Consider the following 15933-nt stretch of genomic DNA (forward strand, 5'->3'; position numbering starts at 1 on the left):
GAAATCATCCACACACACATATATACACCCTCCCCTTTTAATAAATTTACTATCAACTAAGGTTTGTCTCTTTGAAGAGGAAAAGTTAACATAGCCCAAGTAGGCAGAAGCCAAAAGGATTTGGTATGCCAATGGTAGAAAGTAGCCCACGTTTGTATCTTTTTTAGGATAGGACCCTAATTCAGAAATAGTAATTATTTACCCTGGAGTAGGGATTGAAACAAATACAAATTCATAGTATAGACTAAAAAATAAGCTTTATACTTAATTTTTCTTACATAATATTTTGTCAGAATAATTTTTAAGAAATAGAATCTAATATTTTAAATTTATATTATAAAATCTTCTGTCTCAGACACATCTAAAGAAACCATTTTGGACATTTCAAATGAATTCATAAAGAGAGCCTTCTGTGCCATTTTTCTCCCTCTCCTCTCTTCCTCAACAATTAGAGGCAATGAAGCCATGTTCAGTTCAGTTCAGTTCAGTCACTCAGTCGTGTCCGACTCTTTGCGACCCATGAACCACAGCACGCCAGGCCTCCTTATCCATCACCAACTGCTGGAGTCTACCCAAACCCATGTCCATTGAGTCAGTGATGCCATCCAACCATCTCACCCTCTGTCATCCCCTTCTTCTCCTGCTCTCAATCTTTCCCAGCATCAGGGTCTTTTCATATGAATCAGCTCTTTGCATCAGATGGCCAAGTATTGGAGTTTCTGCTTCAACATCAGTCCTTCCAATGAACACCCAGGACTGATCTGCTTTAAGATGGACTGGTTGGATCTCCTTGCAGTCCAAGGGACTCTCAAGAGTCTTCTCCAACACCACAGTTCAAAAGCATCAATTCTTCGGCGCTCAGCTTTCTTTATAGTCCAACTCTCACATTCATACATGACTACTGAAAAAACCATAGCCTTGACTAGACGGACCTATGTTAGTAGTGAGTAGAACTTGAACTGATAGGATGTCTCAGGGTCTAGTCAAGTTGATTTCCAGCAACTTCTTTGTGTTCCCAGAAGATGTGATGTGTATTGCCTTCTGCCATTTGTACTAGATCTAATCCATGTAACCACTGAAAATGGCATGAAAGTAGTTACCTCTGCTCTTTTATTTCTAATGCTCTTTTTCCTTCTTCAGATTACAAACGAAGCCCTCAGTAATATCCGTACTGTGGCTGGGATTGGAAAGGAGAGGCAGTTTATAGAAGCGTTTGAGGCAGAACTGGAGAAGCCATACAAGACAGCCCTCCGAAAAGCGAATATTTACGGACTCTGCTTTGGTTTTTCCCAGTGCATCGTGTTTGTTGCTAATTCTGCTTCCTACAGATACGGAGGTTACTTAATTCCCAATGAAGGGCTCCATTTCAGTTATGTGTTCAGGTGAGGAATATCTGGCTAAAATCATAAAAGATCAACATTCTAGGGAGGAATAGTCTAGTCTGATTTGTTAGTGGCTGCCATTTAAAGCATCCCAAACTTGGTGTCTTAAACAGCTGAAATTTATCATTCCTTAAAGATTCTGTTGGTTTTCAGGGTGGCAGATAGTTCTGGACTGCGCTGATTCAGTTAGGCTTCTGAGTGGCCTTCTGTCTCCATGCGGCCTGTTAGCAGCCTGTTTTCTTTGCTTTGTGCTCTTGGAATTACAAGTTCAACAGGAGATTGCCTGCCCCAACGTGCATGTGCTTGCCAAGTCTCTGCATGCCTCACATTTTCTAATATCTCTTTAGCCAAAGAAAGTCATATACGACAAAGCCCAGACTCAAAGAAAAGAGGAATGTAACCCATCTTTTGATGAGAGGATCTGATAAATGTTTCTGCTTTATGCCCACACTGCTATCACACAGCACTGACACTGGATGGATGCCCTGAAGTTCAGTTTATTCTGACACTATTTACCTGGAGGTAGCATTGGATCCTCTCACAGGTTAAGGACTCAGTCCTACAGGACTGCCTCTCCCTCAATCCTCCATACCAATGCAAGTCTAGGTCATCACCTGTGCTTCTCACCAACCAGCCAGAGACTCACGGTTCCCATGACATCGTCTTCAGCTTTGATTTATATGCTAAAGTGTTTCATAGAACTCAGAGGAACATTTTACTTCCTCGAGAAGGAAATGTCAACCCACTCCAGTATTCTTGCCTGGAGAATCCCAGGAATGGTGGAGCCTGGTGGGCTACCGTCCACGGGGTCGCAAAGAGTCAGATACGACTGAGCGACTTCACTTCACTTTACCAGTTCATTGGGCTTCCCAGGTGGCGTAGTCGTAAAGAATCTGCCTGCCAATGCAGGAAGATGCAAGAGATGTGGGTTCAATACCTAGGTGGGAAGATCCCCTGGAGGAGGAAATGGCACCCAACTCCAGTATTCTTGCCTGGAAAATTCCATGGACAGAGGAGCCTGGCAGGCTACAGCCCACAGGGCCACAAAGAGTTGGACATGACTGAGCACATACAGCATAGCACAGCTGAGAAACAGCCAGATGGGAGAGACCCAGAGGGTGTGCTGTGTGGGGAGGGCTTGGAGCTTTCATACTGTCTCCAGGAATGCCACTCTCCCCAAATCTCCACATGTTCTCCAAACCAGGGGCTCTATGAACTCTGTCTTTGGGATTTTTATGGAGGCTCCATCTTGTGAGACCTGATTAATTAAATCATTGACCATCCAGCCTCTTCCTTTCCCTGAGGTCTGAGAAGGGACTGAAGTTCCATCTCTCTAACCACATGGTTGACTCTCCTGGCAACCAGGCCCCATCCTTAGGTTGTGTGTGCGTGCTTAGTCGCTCAGTCGTGTCTGACTCTTTGGGACCCCATGGGCTGTATCCTGTCACGTGCCTCTGTCCATGGAATTTACATGGAAAGAATACTGGAATGTATTGCCATTTCCTACTCCAGGGGATTTTCCCAACCCAGAGATCGAACCTGAATCTCTTGCCCACATCTTTTGCACCTCCTGCATTGGCAGGTGGATTCTTTTCCACTGTGCCACCTGGGAAGCCCATCCTTAGGTTATCCAGAGTTTTTAGAAAAGCCAGTTCCTTAACATAACACAAGACACATTGATCCTCTCAAAATTTGGGAAAATCCACAGTTTTAGGAGCTCCAAGCCAGAAACTGACAGAAGACCAAATATGTATTTCTTACTATAAGTCCCAATATCACAGAGGAGTAAAAAGTCATATTGCAAAGGGATGTATAGATTTCAGTTCCGTTCAGTTCAGTTGCTCAGTCATGTCTGACTCTTTGTGACCCCATGAACTGCAGCACGCCAGGCCTCCCTGTCCATCACCAACTCCTGGAGCCCACCCAAACCCATGTCCATCGAGTTGGTGATGCCATCCAACCATCTCATTCTCTGTCATCCCCTTCTCCTGCCCTCAATCTTTCCCAGCATCAGGGTCTTTTCAAATGACTCAGCTCTTCGAATCAGGTGGCCAAAGTGTTGGAGTTTCAGCTTCAACATCAGTCCTTCCAATGAACACCCAGGACTGATCTGCTTTAGGATGGACTGATTGGATCTCCTTGCAGTCCAAGGGACTCTCAAGGGTCTTCTCCAACACCACAGTTCAAAAGCATCAATTCTTTGGTGCTCAACTTTCTTTATAGTCCAACTCTCACATTCATACATGACCTCTGGAAAAACCATAGCCTTGACTAGGTGGACCTTTGTTGACAAAGTGATGTCTCTGCTTTTTAATATGCTGTCTAGGTTGGTCATAACTTTCTTTCCAAGGAGTAAGCGTAATAAGATTAATTAAGCATTTTCACAGTCTACCATATTGGTTAATGCTGAGAAAACCTAGAAGTCTAAAATAAAGATGGTTCATAGATCTACTTTATTTGAACGCTACTTCTCGCTAAGAAGGCAAGTCTCCAGCTGACTCTTCCTAGGTGGAGATATCAAAGACCCAGTCAGGGGAATCATGTTCCTTTCTTATAGCTCTTCTATAAGCTCTTCTAAGAAGATTAGCTTTGAGTCCAGTTTCTCACATTTCCAGAGCCTGAGGGTGTCAGGGTACCAAGGAACTGGGTGTACATGCATATGAGTGTGGTGTGATGGGGTAGAGCACCTTGAAAAGATGAGGGGGAGATGGTCTGAGAAAACCCTGGAGGACATTAGGAAAATCAGCCCTAGTAAAAGTCTGTTCTCAAGTCATGAACCAGTTCTGTCTTCTTGCCTTCTATCTTCTCCTAGAAATAAAGGAAAATTTTTCTTCTGCCCCACGACACCCCCTACCAGCCAGAAAGTCTCTTTTCTAAATTTTTGCATATTTAGAGCTACTAACCCCAAATTGGAAATCACAAACTGTTGACTTATTTAGTTCAGATAAGATTTTTGAAGAATTATTTGCCAACATGTAAAAATCAGAGACTATATAAAACTCCCAATTTCTGGCTTCTCTTTAGAAACTGAAAGATGACCTTCCATCACTTCCTGTTTTATTCCAGGTGCTTGTCATTGCTTTAAGCTTTAGACTGGGATCCTGGAGATGTTTGGGTTTGCAGGTCTGCCCTAAAACCATTTCTGCTTATAAACTCAGCAGTAAAACACACAAAGAATCGGGCACAACTGAGCGACTAAGCAGCTCAGCACAAGCACACACAATTTCCATAAGCTGGGATGAGTAGAAGGATTCAGGTGATCACATCTTTCTCATGCAGTCTGAAGCATGAATTACATGCCTGCTTGGTACAGAATTGATGCTTATATTGCCAATCATGTCTTTCACACACTGATCATAGATTCATAGAATGTTCACATTGTATTGGATTGACCAAAAAGTTCATTTGGGTTTTTCCATAACAGCTTTGAAGAAGTTCCAATGAACTTTTTCACCGGCCCCAATAAAAAAGTCCAAGGCAATCTGGTGGTCTTTCAACTACTCTCTTTATTTCCCCAAGAACTCTTTTTCTCGAACAATTTTTTTAAAAGGCTGCTCTACTTGAAGCTGGGTTTGAAGGTTTGAACCCCCCTTGTGCCATCCTCACCTCACCCTTTCTTGTTAGAACACAACTTAAACAGCGTTCATCTCCCCAACTTCCCATTCCCAGATAAGTCTAAAGAGACCTGTTCAAGGCTGCCCAGTCCTTTCCAAGACTAGGCCCCCCCAAACTCTGGCCTCTTAGGCCACCACACCAACCACAGTGCGCCCTTCCTAGCTGGGTGTCTGTCTGATTGCAGGGTGATCTCTTCAGTTGTCCTGAGTGCGACAGCTCTTGGGAGAGCCTCCTCTTACACACCAAGTTATGCCAAAGCTAAAATCTCAGCTGCTCGCTTTTTCCAACTGCTGGACCGACGACCCGCAATCAAGGTCTACAGCAGTGCAGGTGAAAGATGGGTAAGTACTGGAGGTGGGGGTAAGGAGTGCAGTGTGTGTCTCCTGAACAGCCATTGGGGCTGGTTATTTAAGACCACTTAGCTTCGAAATTCTGCAGTATATGGGTGCATTCATATGCACTTAGAATGAGCAGATAGTAGATTTATCAATGTAAAGGAATGAAGTATGTTAGCATCAAAATTATTCATAAAGCTGGCATTTGAATAAGGCAATTCTATCTAGTGAATACTTGTTTTATAATACACAGTTACTATAAAACACACTTAGTTCCAGAATGAATGAGGCTATAAGTCTTTGAGACTTGTGCAATCACCTTGATTTTATTGCTGTTCTGCTATGGAATGTAGAAAAACCAGTTTCTCCTGTCCGGTAATACTGACTTATTTCATGTTTATCTGGGTTCCACATGCCTTCATGTGGACACTGAGAAAATCAATTTGATCTTAATGAAATATCAATTTTTCTAATTGATAGTCCCTACAGGTGTCTTTTTAGATCTTCCTTGCTTGATTTTTAATATCCCAGTATGTTCAAGAGAGCAAAACAACCTAAACCCCAGTAAAGTTAACTAAATTCAGAAATCTTAAAATTGGTCAAATGTCCAATTTCTCCTTCAGCTCAGTAAAAGGCAAGTCTCTGTGAGGTTTATTAAATGTCTATCCATTTCTAGAGTTCACATGTCAGATAGAACAACTGGAGGTTTTCACCTTTGCAATTCAGGGTTCAGGTAACTTTCTGTGGAGGTCATTTCAAGTGTTAAATTATTATTTTAAATTTTCAGGGGAACAGAACTGTAGGAGTTTGCATAGTTACTGGCGTCTGTGATGTAATCATCTCTTCTCTTCTCTTCCATGCAGAACGTCAAAGACTGACAAGGAAATCCCTTTAGGTTAGAGCGGGGAATATTTGATCTCCTGATCAAATATCCTTAAATTCAAAGCCCCACCCTCCCTGTATTCTACATCTGTTAAAGTAGGGAATAGAATGCTTTTCATTAAGTTGCTGTCCTTATACTTTGCATTTTGGCAGCTTGGTGTTGAAGGTATCTTTAAGCAAGGATTTAAAACTCAGACTTAGGTGCATTGTCAACAGTCTAGATTCTAGTAGGAGAATATATAATTCTGATCTTTCCATCCACAGGACAACTTCCGGGGACAGATTGACTTTGTTGACTGTAAATTTACATATCCTTCCCGACCCGATGTGCAAGTTCTGAATGGTCTTTCAGTGTCTGTTGGTCCAGGGAAAACCCTGGCATTTGTTGGGAGCAGTGGATGTGGTAAAAGCACCAGCATTCAGCTGTTGGAACGTTTCTATGATCCTGACCAAGGGAAGGTGGTAAGCAATGCAAATGCATTTGAGAATTTAGCTTTCTGCAGAGATTCTCTAACTTCTAAAAGGGGGTCTTCAAAGTTGTGCCTTACCAGACTTATTCTGAAGCGCTTGCCTTGGGCAGTATTCTCCAGTTCTAGTCATTTGCTGCTTGACCTGATTCTACCTCACAATTTCTAATGTTAGATTCATTCTTCCCAGTTCCAGATGGTCTCCTGACCAGATAGGCAAAGAAAACTGCAAAGCTGGAGATGAGTGCACTTAATAGAAGCATTCACTTACCTGTAAATGGGGCAGAAAGTGCAGACTAATCAGGAAACTAATGACTGGGAACAGAAAAAGTGGGGGTGATGAGAAACAAAATGATAAATGAGTTAGAAAGGGAATTTAATATTAAAAATCTGAGACAATCCTGGTTCAATAAGCTAAAGTCTAAATATTATAAGGGTCTCAAATTGGTAGTCATGTGCCTTAAATCTTTGGTAAAGATATTTGAAAAATTGGTGGCTTGCTTTTTTGCTTAATTTCCACAAAATTTCTTTCTCTTCTTTTCTTTTTCCTTTCTATCTTTCCAAGTAATATATGCAGAGGAGTACAAAGTAAAATAAGAAATATTTGTAAAAACACAGCAAAACAAAACAAAATCAACCTTTATTCCACCATTTCCACCCCACCCCCCTTTTTCTGCTCAAAGGCAACTATTTTTAATCACTTGATGTTTTTAGATCTCCCAACAATTACCTCAGTGTCCCTAAATAATATGCACGTGTTGCTATTTCATGATTTAACAAATTTAGACCCTCTGTTGATTTATTCGCAAGAGATGGAAATTAAGCTTACCCTCCTCCTTTCCCCTCCTTTGACCCACCTCCTCCCAATATGGTTATATTACTTTTAAAAGCTCCTGTTTTTGTAAATTTAATTAATACAGTTCTGTTGCTTTTCCATCACCTGTAGATAACATCTCTTGAATTCTCATTTTCTAAGATGAGATTAGCAATTCTACCTCTATTTTTACTTCTTCCTCCCCGCCCCCTTTTTTTGCCACTCAATCCCTAATAGCTACACTTTTATTTTATCAAGAATATAAAATGCTCTCTTTTTATTTATACTATTTACTGTCTTTCATGCTTTTCCTCTAGGCTGATTCTAAAAGTTGAAAATCTATTAACTTTTATTATGGCTATGGAAATATTGTTCATCACATAGTTAAGTAGTGAGGTACATTAGCATCACAGTTTCCTTTCTTGCTTTTCTGAAAGACTTTCTTTTTTTCTTGTATTCTCTGCCTTTATAAAATCTTTAGGTTCTTCCCATGTTCTATACTGACACTTACTCTGAGGAACCTGGTTCTTTCCTTTCTTTCTGCCACAGCCCGGACTAATTACATCCTATATATGTTAAACAATTGTCAATCTATGAGTTTCCCACAGTATCTTTTGGATTAGACCCATTATTTCCTAGTTCATGTATTTTCCTCTTTCTTTAGCTTCCCCTCTTATTTTGTTGGAGTGCATCTGTAAGTAGTTTTCTAAGAAATGATTCAGAGCTGTAGGTCTGATTTAATCCACATATTTTGAAAAAAGACTCTTTGATATCCCTGAATAATGTAATTGTCTTTGCAATGAGGATAGATAACATGATGAGGAGAAATGCTGAGGGAAATTTGAAAGAGGTAACTAAAGTTTCCTTTGCATAAAGCAAAACAGGGAAACAAGCAAACCGATAATGGGAAAATCCAGGAAATTATGAAAATAAGGAGTAAGAGTTGATTATCTGAAGATTATAATCACTTCTCTTATTAATTTTAGGTATAGGGATTTTATTTGTTTGAAATTATTTGGTGGTTGATGACTCTAGAAAGTACATGGCACTGGGGGTCTGATCTCTGCAAAGGAGAGGATCCAATTTAACCAAATGTCAGATCTTTCATGACCATCACCTGGGTAGACTGTGAACTACATGACATGCAGGAATTCGAATCCTTCATGTTCAACTTCTTTAACATTAACATGTATATTAAGCATATTTCTCTGAATGTACTCAGTGAATGTTCTGGTCACAGGTAGAAAGCATTGCCCAAGAGAAAAATGTTTCCTTGCATTTTATAGACACAATTTATATTATCATTGTAAAATGTTATTACAGACATTTTTCAGTTAGAAAAATACCACCTTTAATGCAATTTTAAAAAATCCTCTTTGCTTTTAAGGAAGCTAACAAATGCAGGCATTCAATGTTTTTAGCATTTAATTGGGTACCTATGATGTGCCCAGATTAGTTCCTGTGGGGAATTCTAAGGAGCATGAAGCATGTCTTCTGTCTTCTGGGAGCTTACAATACTCGCACATAGACAACAATTAGCAAACAGTTCCAGTACTTAATTATTAGTGCTTTGCAGTGTATAAGTACTATGGAAAATGTATAAAGGAAGAGGAGCAAGGGTTAATTGTTGAGGAATGCCATATACTTTTTCTAGTAGTGTTTGTGTTTTATGCTGCCAAAAAATTATCTAAAATATAGTATATTCATACCACTTAATGTAATCTTTTTCTGAAATCATGGGGCTAAATGCTTTATAGTAGTATGTTAGACATACTGTCCTTTTACTGTTCTAGGTCTCTTAAGTGAAAGGGCTCAAATGGTAGATGTTTGAATTCCTGTACTCAACTGCCTAAATAAATAGTGTTGTTGTCATTGATGTTCAGTCACTAGGTTGTGTCCTACTCTTTGCAACCACATGAACTGCAGCGTACCAGGCCTCCCTGCCCCTCATTATCTCCTGGAGTCTGCCCCAGTTCATGTCCATTGAGTCCATGATGCTATTCAATCATAAAAATAGATCATAAGTTCCTAGAAAATAGAGTTTTTTTTTCTATAGCATACTAAAGACTGCCTAGCATGATGCCTCTGTGGCAGGTTATTCTGTACATGTCTGTTGGTTGCCCAAGTGAATAAATGTACTCCTTTCTTACTGGGATTCATTATCTTCAGTCATTCAGAGGTTGGTGTCATTGAAATCAACGGGGTTGATTCTTATATTGTCCAGTAGCTTTACATAGAAAACCCCATTTCATAACCCATGGAGTCTCAAAATTGAGCAATTACGTGTACTTGGAGAGGATGTGCTACACCAGAAGATAAGGGAAGTTTTTGTTTTTTAAACTAGATACTGTCTTGAGTGCCTTTCTTGTTTAATACCACCTGCAGAGCTAGAGTTTGGGAAGCAAACAAACAAAACCATGTCTGATCACAACTTTGACACCACTTCTGGCAGACACCACCTCCAGATGTCAAAGGCAACATAATTTCTTTCCAAGAATCCTGAGTTTGTTGTCTCTTGAGCAAAGCACGCATCTTGCATAACACTAACTCTAGGATATGAACTTTCCTCACTGCTGGAATTCTAAAATTCAGTGCCCTGGTTGTCACCTCTGTTGGCAGATGATAGATGGGCATGACAGCAAAAATGTAAACGTCCAGTTCCTCCGCTCAAACATTGGAATCGTTTCCCAGGAACCAGTGTTGTTTGCCTGTAGCATAACGGACAACATCAAGTATGGAGACAACACCAAAGAAATCCCCATGGAAAAGGTTATAGAAGCTGCGAAGCAGGCTCAGCTGCATGACTTTGTCATGTCCCTCCCAGAGGTAGGTACCCAGTCAGAGTCATTCCTGGTGGGAGACAGGGAGGGATAGAGGTAGAATGACCAGAAAGTCATTATGACTGTGGCTCAAGGAGAAGGTCAAAGGCAACACAACTTATTCCCCAGTGCCCTGGGATTGTCTCAGCCTTTTATGCAAAATAAATGACCTTCATCAACATAATCTTTAGAGCGTTATAAAATTTTTTTTGATGTGGACCATTTTTAAAGTCTTCATTGAATTTGTTACAATATTGCCTCTGTTTGTTTGTGTTCTGGTTGTTTGACCTTGACCGAACCCACAATCCCTGTATTGGAAAGTGAAGTCTTAACCACTGAATTGCCAGGAAAGTCCCTAGTCTTTAGTTTTGAACAGTATTATATTATCCAATGCAAGGTATGTTATAGAACTTGTTGTACAAAAAGTAATACCACATTGAGCAGCAGCTTGCGTGTGTGTGCTTAGTCACTTGGCTGTGTCCAGCTCTTTGCGACTCCATGGACTGTAGACTTCCAGGCTCTGTTCATGGGATTCTTCAGGCAAGAATACTGGAGTGGGTGGCTGTTCCCTTCTCCAGGGGATCTTTCTCACCCAGGGATCAAACCCAGATCTCCTGCATTGCAGGCAGATTCTTTACAGTCTGAACCACTAGAGAAGCCCTGAGTATCAGCTTAGCATAATGAAAAAAAAAAAAAAAATCCTGAGATTTGGAGCAGACGTTGATTTGAATCCAAGTGATGTCACTTTCTAGTGTAAAGTTATTTCTGTAACTTTGGGATAACTGCTTTTCCTTTCTGAGACTCAGTCATTCTACAAAAAGGTAAAAGATAACTTAGAATGAAAGAGTATACAAAACAGCCACACAAAGAAAGCTGCTTCTGTTATTACTGTCATTGTCATTCCATTACTTGGCAGCAACTACTATACATGTAGAGTAAGTTGCACTTGGTTTGGAGTAAGCCTCACTTTCCCAGAGCCAAGTCTGAATGCAGTGTAACATTGACCCTAAATTTTTCCATCCAACAATGGTCTTTCTTGGTGTTCAATCACAAAGAAAATGAAAACATGGAAACTGAAAAATTTTCAGAAAAGAAACTGAAAAATAGGTGATAGGGAAAAAATTATTTCTGTGAACATTAAATGATAATCTGGCTAGAGTAGTTAGTAACATACCTGATGCACAGTAAATACTCTGTGAATGTAACTTTTTTTACACAAGCATTCAGCAAGGGATTCTCTTCCATAATTTCATAAAAATTACAAATATGTGAACTAGTTATCAATATCTGCATTTTCAGGTGAGTTTGCAGCTCACAGAAATTTAAAGTAATTTGTTCATCATCACAGAGCTAGTATACAGCAAGAGTGAAATTCAAAGCAAGGCTTGCATTCCAGAACAATGCCACCTCAACAAGGGAATGGATGAGAAGATCTCCCAAAGGTCCTGACATCCTAGGACCATTCTGTCTTGGAAAGATATTCCAGACAGGAGATTGGAAATCAGGGAATCTTACATCAGGGAGGATCTCATACACAAGGAGAAAGAGATTAAAAAACGAATACAGAGAAAAGGATACAAAGTCCCCTCGTTTTCCAGCATGAAAGGTCACAAATGTCATATTTTTTTTAGATCCTAGATGGAGTTGAAGTCCTTTATAGAAATGATTCACAATTTCACAAAACAACAGATTGTTTAAATCCTGAGGAGTCATTGATGGGGGCTCCATAAAGCACAGGAGCATGCTTCTGATTCTTAAATTTACCATATGTTTTCCAGAAATATGAAACTAATGTTGGGTCCCAGGGGTCTCAACTCTCTCGAGGAGAGAAACAACGTATTGCTATTGCTCGGGCCATCGTACGGGATCCGAAAATCTTGCTACTAGATGAAGCTACTTCTGCCTTAGACACAGAAAGTGAAAAGGTAGGTATTGATTTTCTAAGGCTTAGACCATTGTAAATGAGTCTCTTGCTGTAATATTTGTCTTTATAAAATGGTAGTGTTGTTAATTTTCTGATTCATTAACAGTAGAAATGGCTACTCCTTTGAGGAACCAAAAGACATTAGTTTAGAAAAAGGATTTAAAATTGCTTCAAATAAAAAAAATTTAACTTTAAAATAAGAATTGTTTTTAAAATTGTTTAGGTTAGGTGACATTTTTTTCAAGGGCAAATGATTAGCTATCTTAAGTAAAATAAAATAATCCTGGCCATCTGTTAGGCATTTCATATTTTACAGTTCTAAAGTTCTGTGGCAGAGCAGATGGGAAGCATACAAAACAAAGTAAGAGGTGGTTTCTGACGTGCATTTTGCATAAAAGTAAATGCAATTGGGCAAAACACAATTATGAAATTTACCATTTATAATTAACTCCTTAAAAATTAGGATTCCATTTTGGAGACAGCTAAATTGTCCTCAGTGAAGAATGGTAGGGAATGACCACCTACCTGCTACCTTACATCGTTTCCCTGGTTTCATTTCATTAATAGTAAACTAGCCCATTGAGTAACGTAAAATTACTTCATGGTCTCGTAGTTTGGTTCATTATAGGTTCAGTGAAATTTTTCAGCCTGTGGACTGCAATTTAAGTCATTGATGCGTTGCATTCAGCAAGTATTTCTTTAAACCTCTCTCTCATATCAAGCCCTGAATATAGTGATGTTACTCAGGTGATATGAAGCAGAACTCAGGCAATAGTGGACCAGGGAACAAATATATGTCTTTGTACCAACTTTCCATCTTCTCTTTGTAGACGGTGCAAGTCGCCCTGGACAAAGCCAGAGAAGGTCGAACCTGCATTGTCATTGCCCATCGTCTGTCCACCATCCGGAACTCAGATATCATTGCTGTCATGTCACAGGGGGTAGTGGTTGAAAAGGGGACCCACGAAGAACTGATGGCTCAGAAAGGGGCCTATTACAAACTTGTTACCACAGGAGCCCCCATCAGCTGACCTCACTTGTGAGATTCTACGCACAGACGGTACACCAGTTACAGGAGTGCCATGGACTGTTTTTTTTTTTCTTTAAGCAAAAATGATGATATTTTACTTTTACAGATATACATTGGACCTGAGCTAGTTTACCTTCAACAATAATTTAGTTTTAAATGTCTGTACATAGAAAATGAAAGAAACCAGGGTCATTGGCAATAAGAATCCAATGTCAAGCAGCCATCATCCAGTGCTTTCACCAGTCCCAGTTACTCCATGGGAATTAGCGAGACATCGTGATGTGGAGGAAATAAGACTTGGAATTCCCCAGGGGTAGAGAACCATCCTTTGCATTTTGAACACTTGGGGTTCACAGAGCCTGGTCTAGACTAGTCATTTGACAAATATCTACTGAGCTGGACCAAGGTCATATGGATAAGAACAGAAGGACTGAAGACTGGCTGTTTTTTTATTTAAGTTTTCTTGCATGTGAAAGCAGATCCATCCATCTCTAAGGATGAGGAGAGAAAGCAGGACTTATACTTTGGGCACTCTCAGACTGAAAGGGGCAGAAAAAGACAGGTATTAAAAAGGGGTTACCAGTCAGGAATGTTGATTTGTAGATTCAAGGTGTAGTGCGGGGGTGGTGAAGTCCTCATTTACTGGACTAGATTCTGCCGTACGGCTGGAGCGGGGGGCTCCATCCTGGGTCTTGTACTCCTCTTCACCCCGTTCACATTGCTTGCTGTCCTTTCTTTCTCCAAATCCCAGCATGAAGTGAAAATAGTGGATTTTATCTTGTGTAAGTGTTTTCTTCCCATGGCCAACAAATGAAATTCTGCCTACAAATTAAGCCTGAGCTATCATATCATGGTATATTATTTATGTCTCTGGTCCAGTGTTTCCTGGTGAATAACCACGCAGGTGGTTTAACAGGTTAACTAGTTAGAACAGAAGAACTGATCGTTCTGAAGTCAGAAAGGGAGAGGGTAGAGGGCAGCATTCTACTTGTGACAAATGGCAGTGATAAGTAAGTTGCAGAATAAAGATGCCTTCAAGAAGGAATTAAGCTTTGTAGGAAGCACGTGCTTATCCTGTAACACTGAAGAAAAAAGACCAACATCCATTTGTTTTAAGTTTTTGTTTCAGAGGAAGAACATAAGCTATGTGGTGGGAGGCTGCCAGTTTCCTGGAATAGAATGGATGATTAAACTATTTTTGAAATAAGATACTTGAAAGTTATTGATGAGAGGGAAGAGCTTGACTGGAGATTGTTTGAAATGATTTGGGAAAACACTTGAATTACAACTTCAAAAATACAGAAGTAAATAAAGTTGCAAGTTTATTTTACAATGTCAGGGATTGCCAGTGTCTTCATTTTTGCCATGTATCCTGTACCACTCATGAAGATTTGGTTTCTACAATTTTACATTATTGTTTCTCAGGTGATGGAAAGACTTGCTTAATCTGTTGTGACTGACACTATCTTAAGTCTTTCTGTAATTTCTAATGTTTTCAGGATGGGTTCTGCTGTGTTCAAACTCTTTCCATAACCCCAGTTAATAAAATTTTATGGAAGAAAAAAATACAAGGACTGGAAGATAAAGTTGGGAAAATTTCTCTGAGGGTAGGACAAAAAGACCTGAGAAGTAGAAAAAGACTTAGAGGAACAATCCAGGAGATGCAATAATTAGCTAACAGCAGCTCTGGAAAGAAAGTTCAGAGAAAGCTTCGGGGAAACATGATTAAGTAGTCCCAGAATATGTCCTATAGATGAAGGATATGAATTTTCAATTTGAAAGGGTTCACAAAGTGTCAAATATAATAAATAAACAAAGATCTTACCTGGGCACACCATTATGCAATTTTGGAAGACTGAGGCAAAGGAGAAGATACTAAAAGCTTCCGAGAGAAGGGGAACATATAATAAAGAAGCATAATGACATAGGACCTCTTGACTGGGACACTGAAAGTCAGAAGACCTAAAGATTTGTCTTGAGAATTCTGAGGGAAAAATTATTTCTGTTCTGGAATTTTATTCCCAGCAAACTATTCTCAAGAATGAGAGATGCCTAAAGAAATTCTGCCGTTTATGAGTTTCAAAATTGTATGGAAGCAGGTGCCTATAAACCAGAAATGTTACTATTTGAGAAAAAAATAGAAGAGTTGGCCTCCAACTTTTTGTCTAGAAACACTTTTTCATGTTGTTACTCTAGGTCTATTCTACCTGTGCTCTTGGGAAATTATTTCAATAAAAAGACATTTTGAATTTAATGATGCAGTCATGCATACAATTTTTGGCAATCATACGCTCATTTAAAAATGTAAATCCAGTAATATTTTGATGTTATGTCCTTAAAGAGGAAAATATATAGGATCATAATTAGGTATAGTTCACCACATATTTTTTAACGCATTAAAGATAAGTTTCCTATCTGAAGAAAATATCAGAATATTCTCATCAGTCTGTTTTAGGATCCCACATTATATTTCCGACTAATGAGTTGGATTTATTAATATGTCTTATGCATGTAGAATTTCTCTGCAATCAGATCAATAAGGATATTAGTGGAGATAAAAAATTGCAAATTTGGCTCCTCTTTCCAAACACATTTTGAGATAAATTTACATATACGTGTGTACTATTACAAAATAAGCATTATGTCCATTTGTATTGCTGTAAAT

At 39.5% G+C, this 15933-nt stretch overlaps 1 protein-coding gene across 3 annotated transcripts in view; it reads left to right on the plus strand.

Moving 5' to 3' along the window:
- ABCB11 (ATP binding cassette subfamily B member 11) overlaps positions 1-15522 on the plus strand; it is a 102574-nt gene extending 87052 nt beyond the window's left edge. For all 3 annotated transcript variants that reach the window (XM_043894851.1, XM_043894849.1, XM_043894852.1), the window contains 6 exons: positions 1141-1382; positions 5182-5338; positions 6479-6676; positions 10115-10321; positions 12093-12239; positions 13069-15522. In XM_043894851.1, the coding sequence (XP_043750786.1) occupies positions 1141-1382; positions 5182-5338; positions 6479-6676; positions 10115-10321; positions 12093-12239; positions 13069-13269 (1152 nt within the window). In that variant the 3' untranslated portion in view covers positions 13270-15522. The remainder of the gene's footprint in view (positions 1-1140; positions 1383-5181; positions 5339-6478; positions 6677-10114; positions 10322-12092; positions 12240-13068) is intronic.
- The last annotated feature ends 411 nt before the right edge of the window (positions 15523-15933 follow it).

The sequence above is a fragment of the Cervus elaphus genome, chromosome 33 (genome assembly GCF_910594005.1).
Source record: "Cervus elaphus chromosome 33, mCerEla1.1, whole genome shotgun sequence".
Classification (NCBI taxonomy): domain Eukaryota; kingdom Metazoa; phylum Chordata; class Mammalia; order Artiodactyla; family Cervidae; genus Cervus; species Cervus elaphus.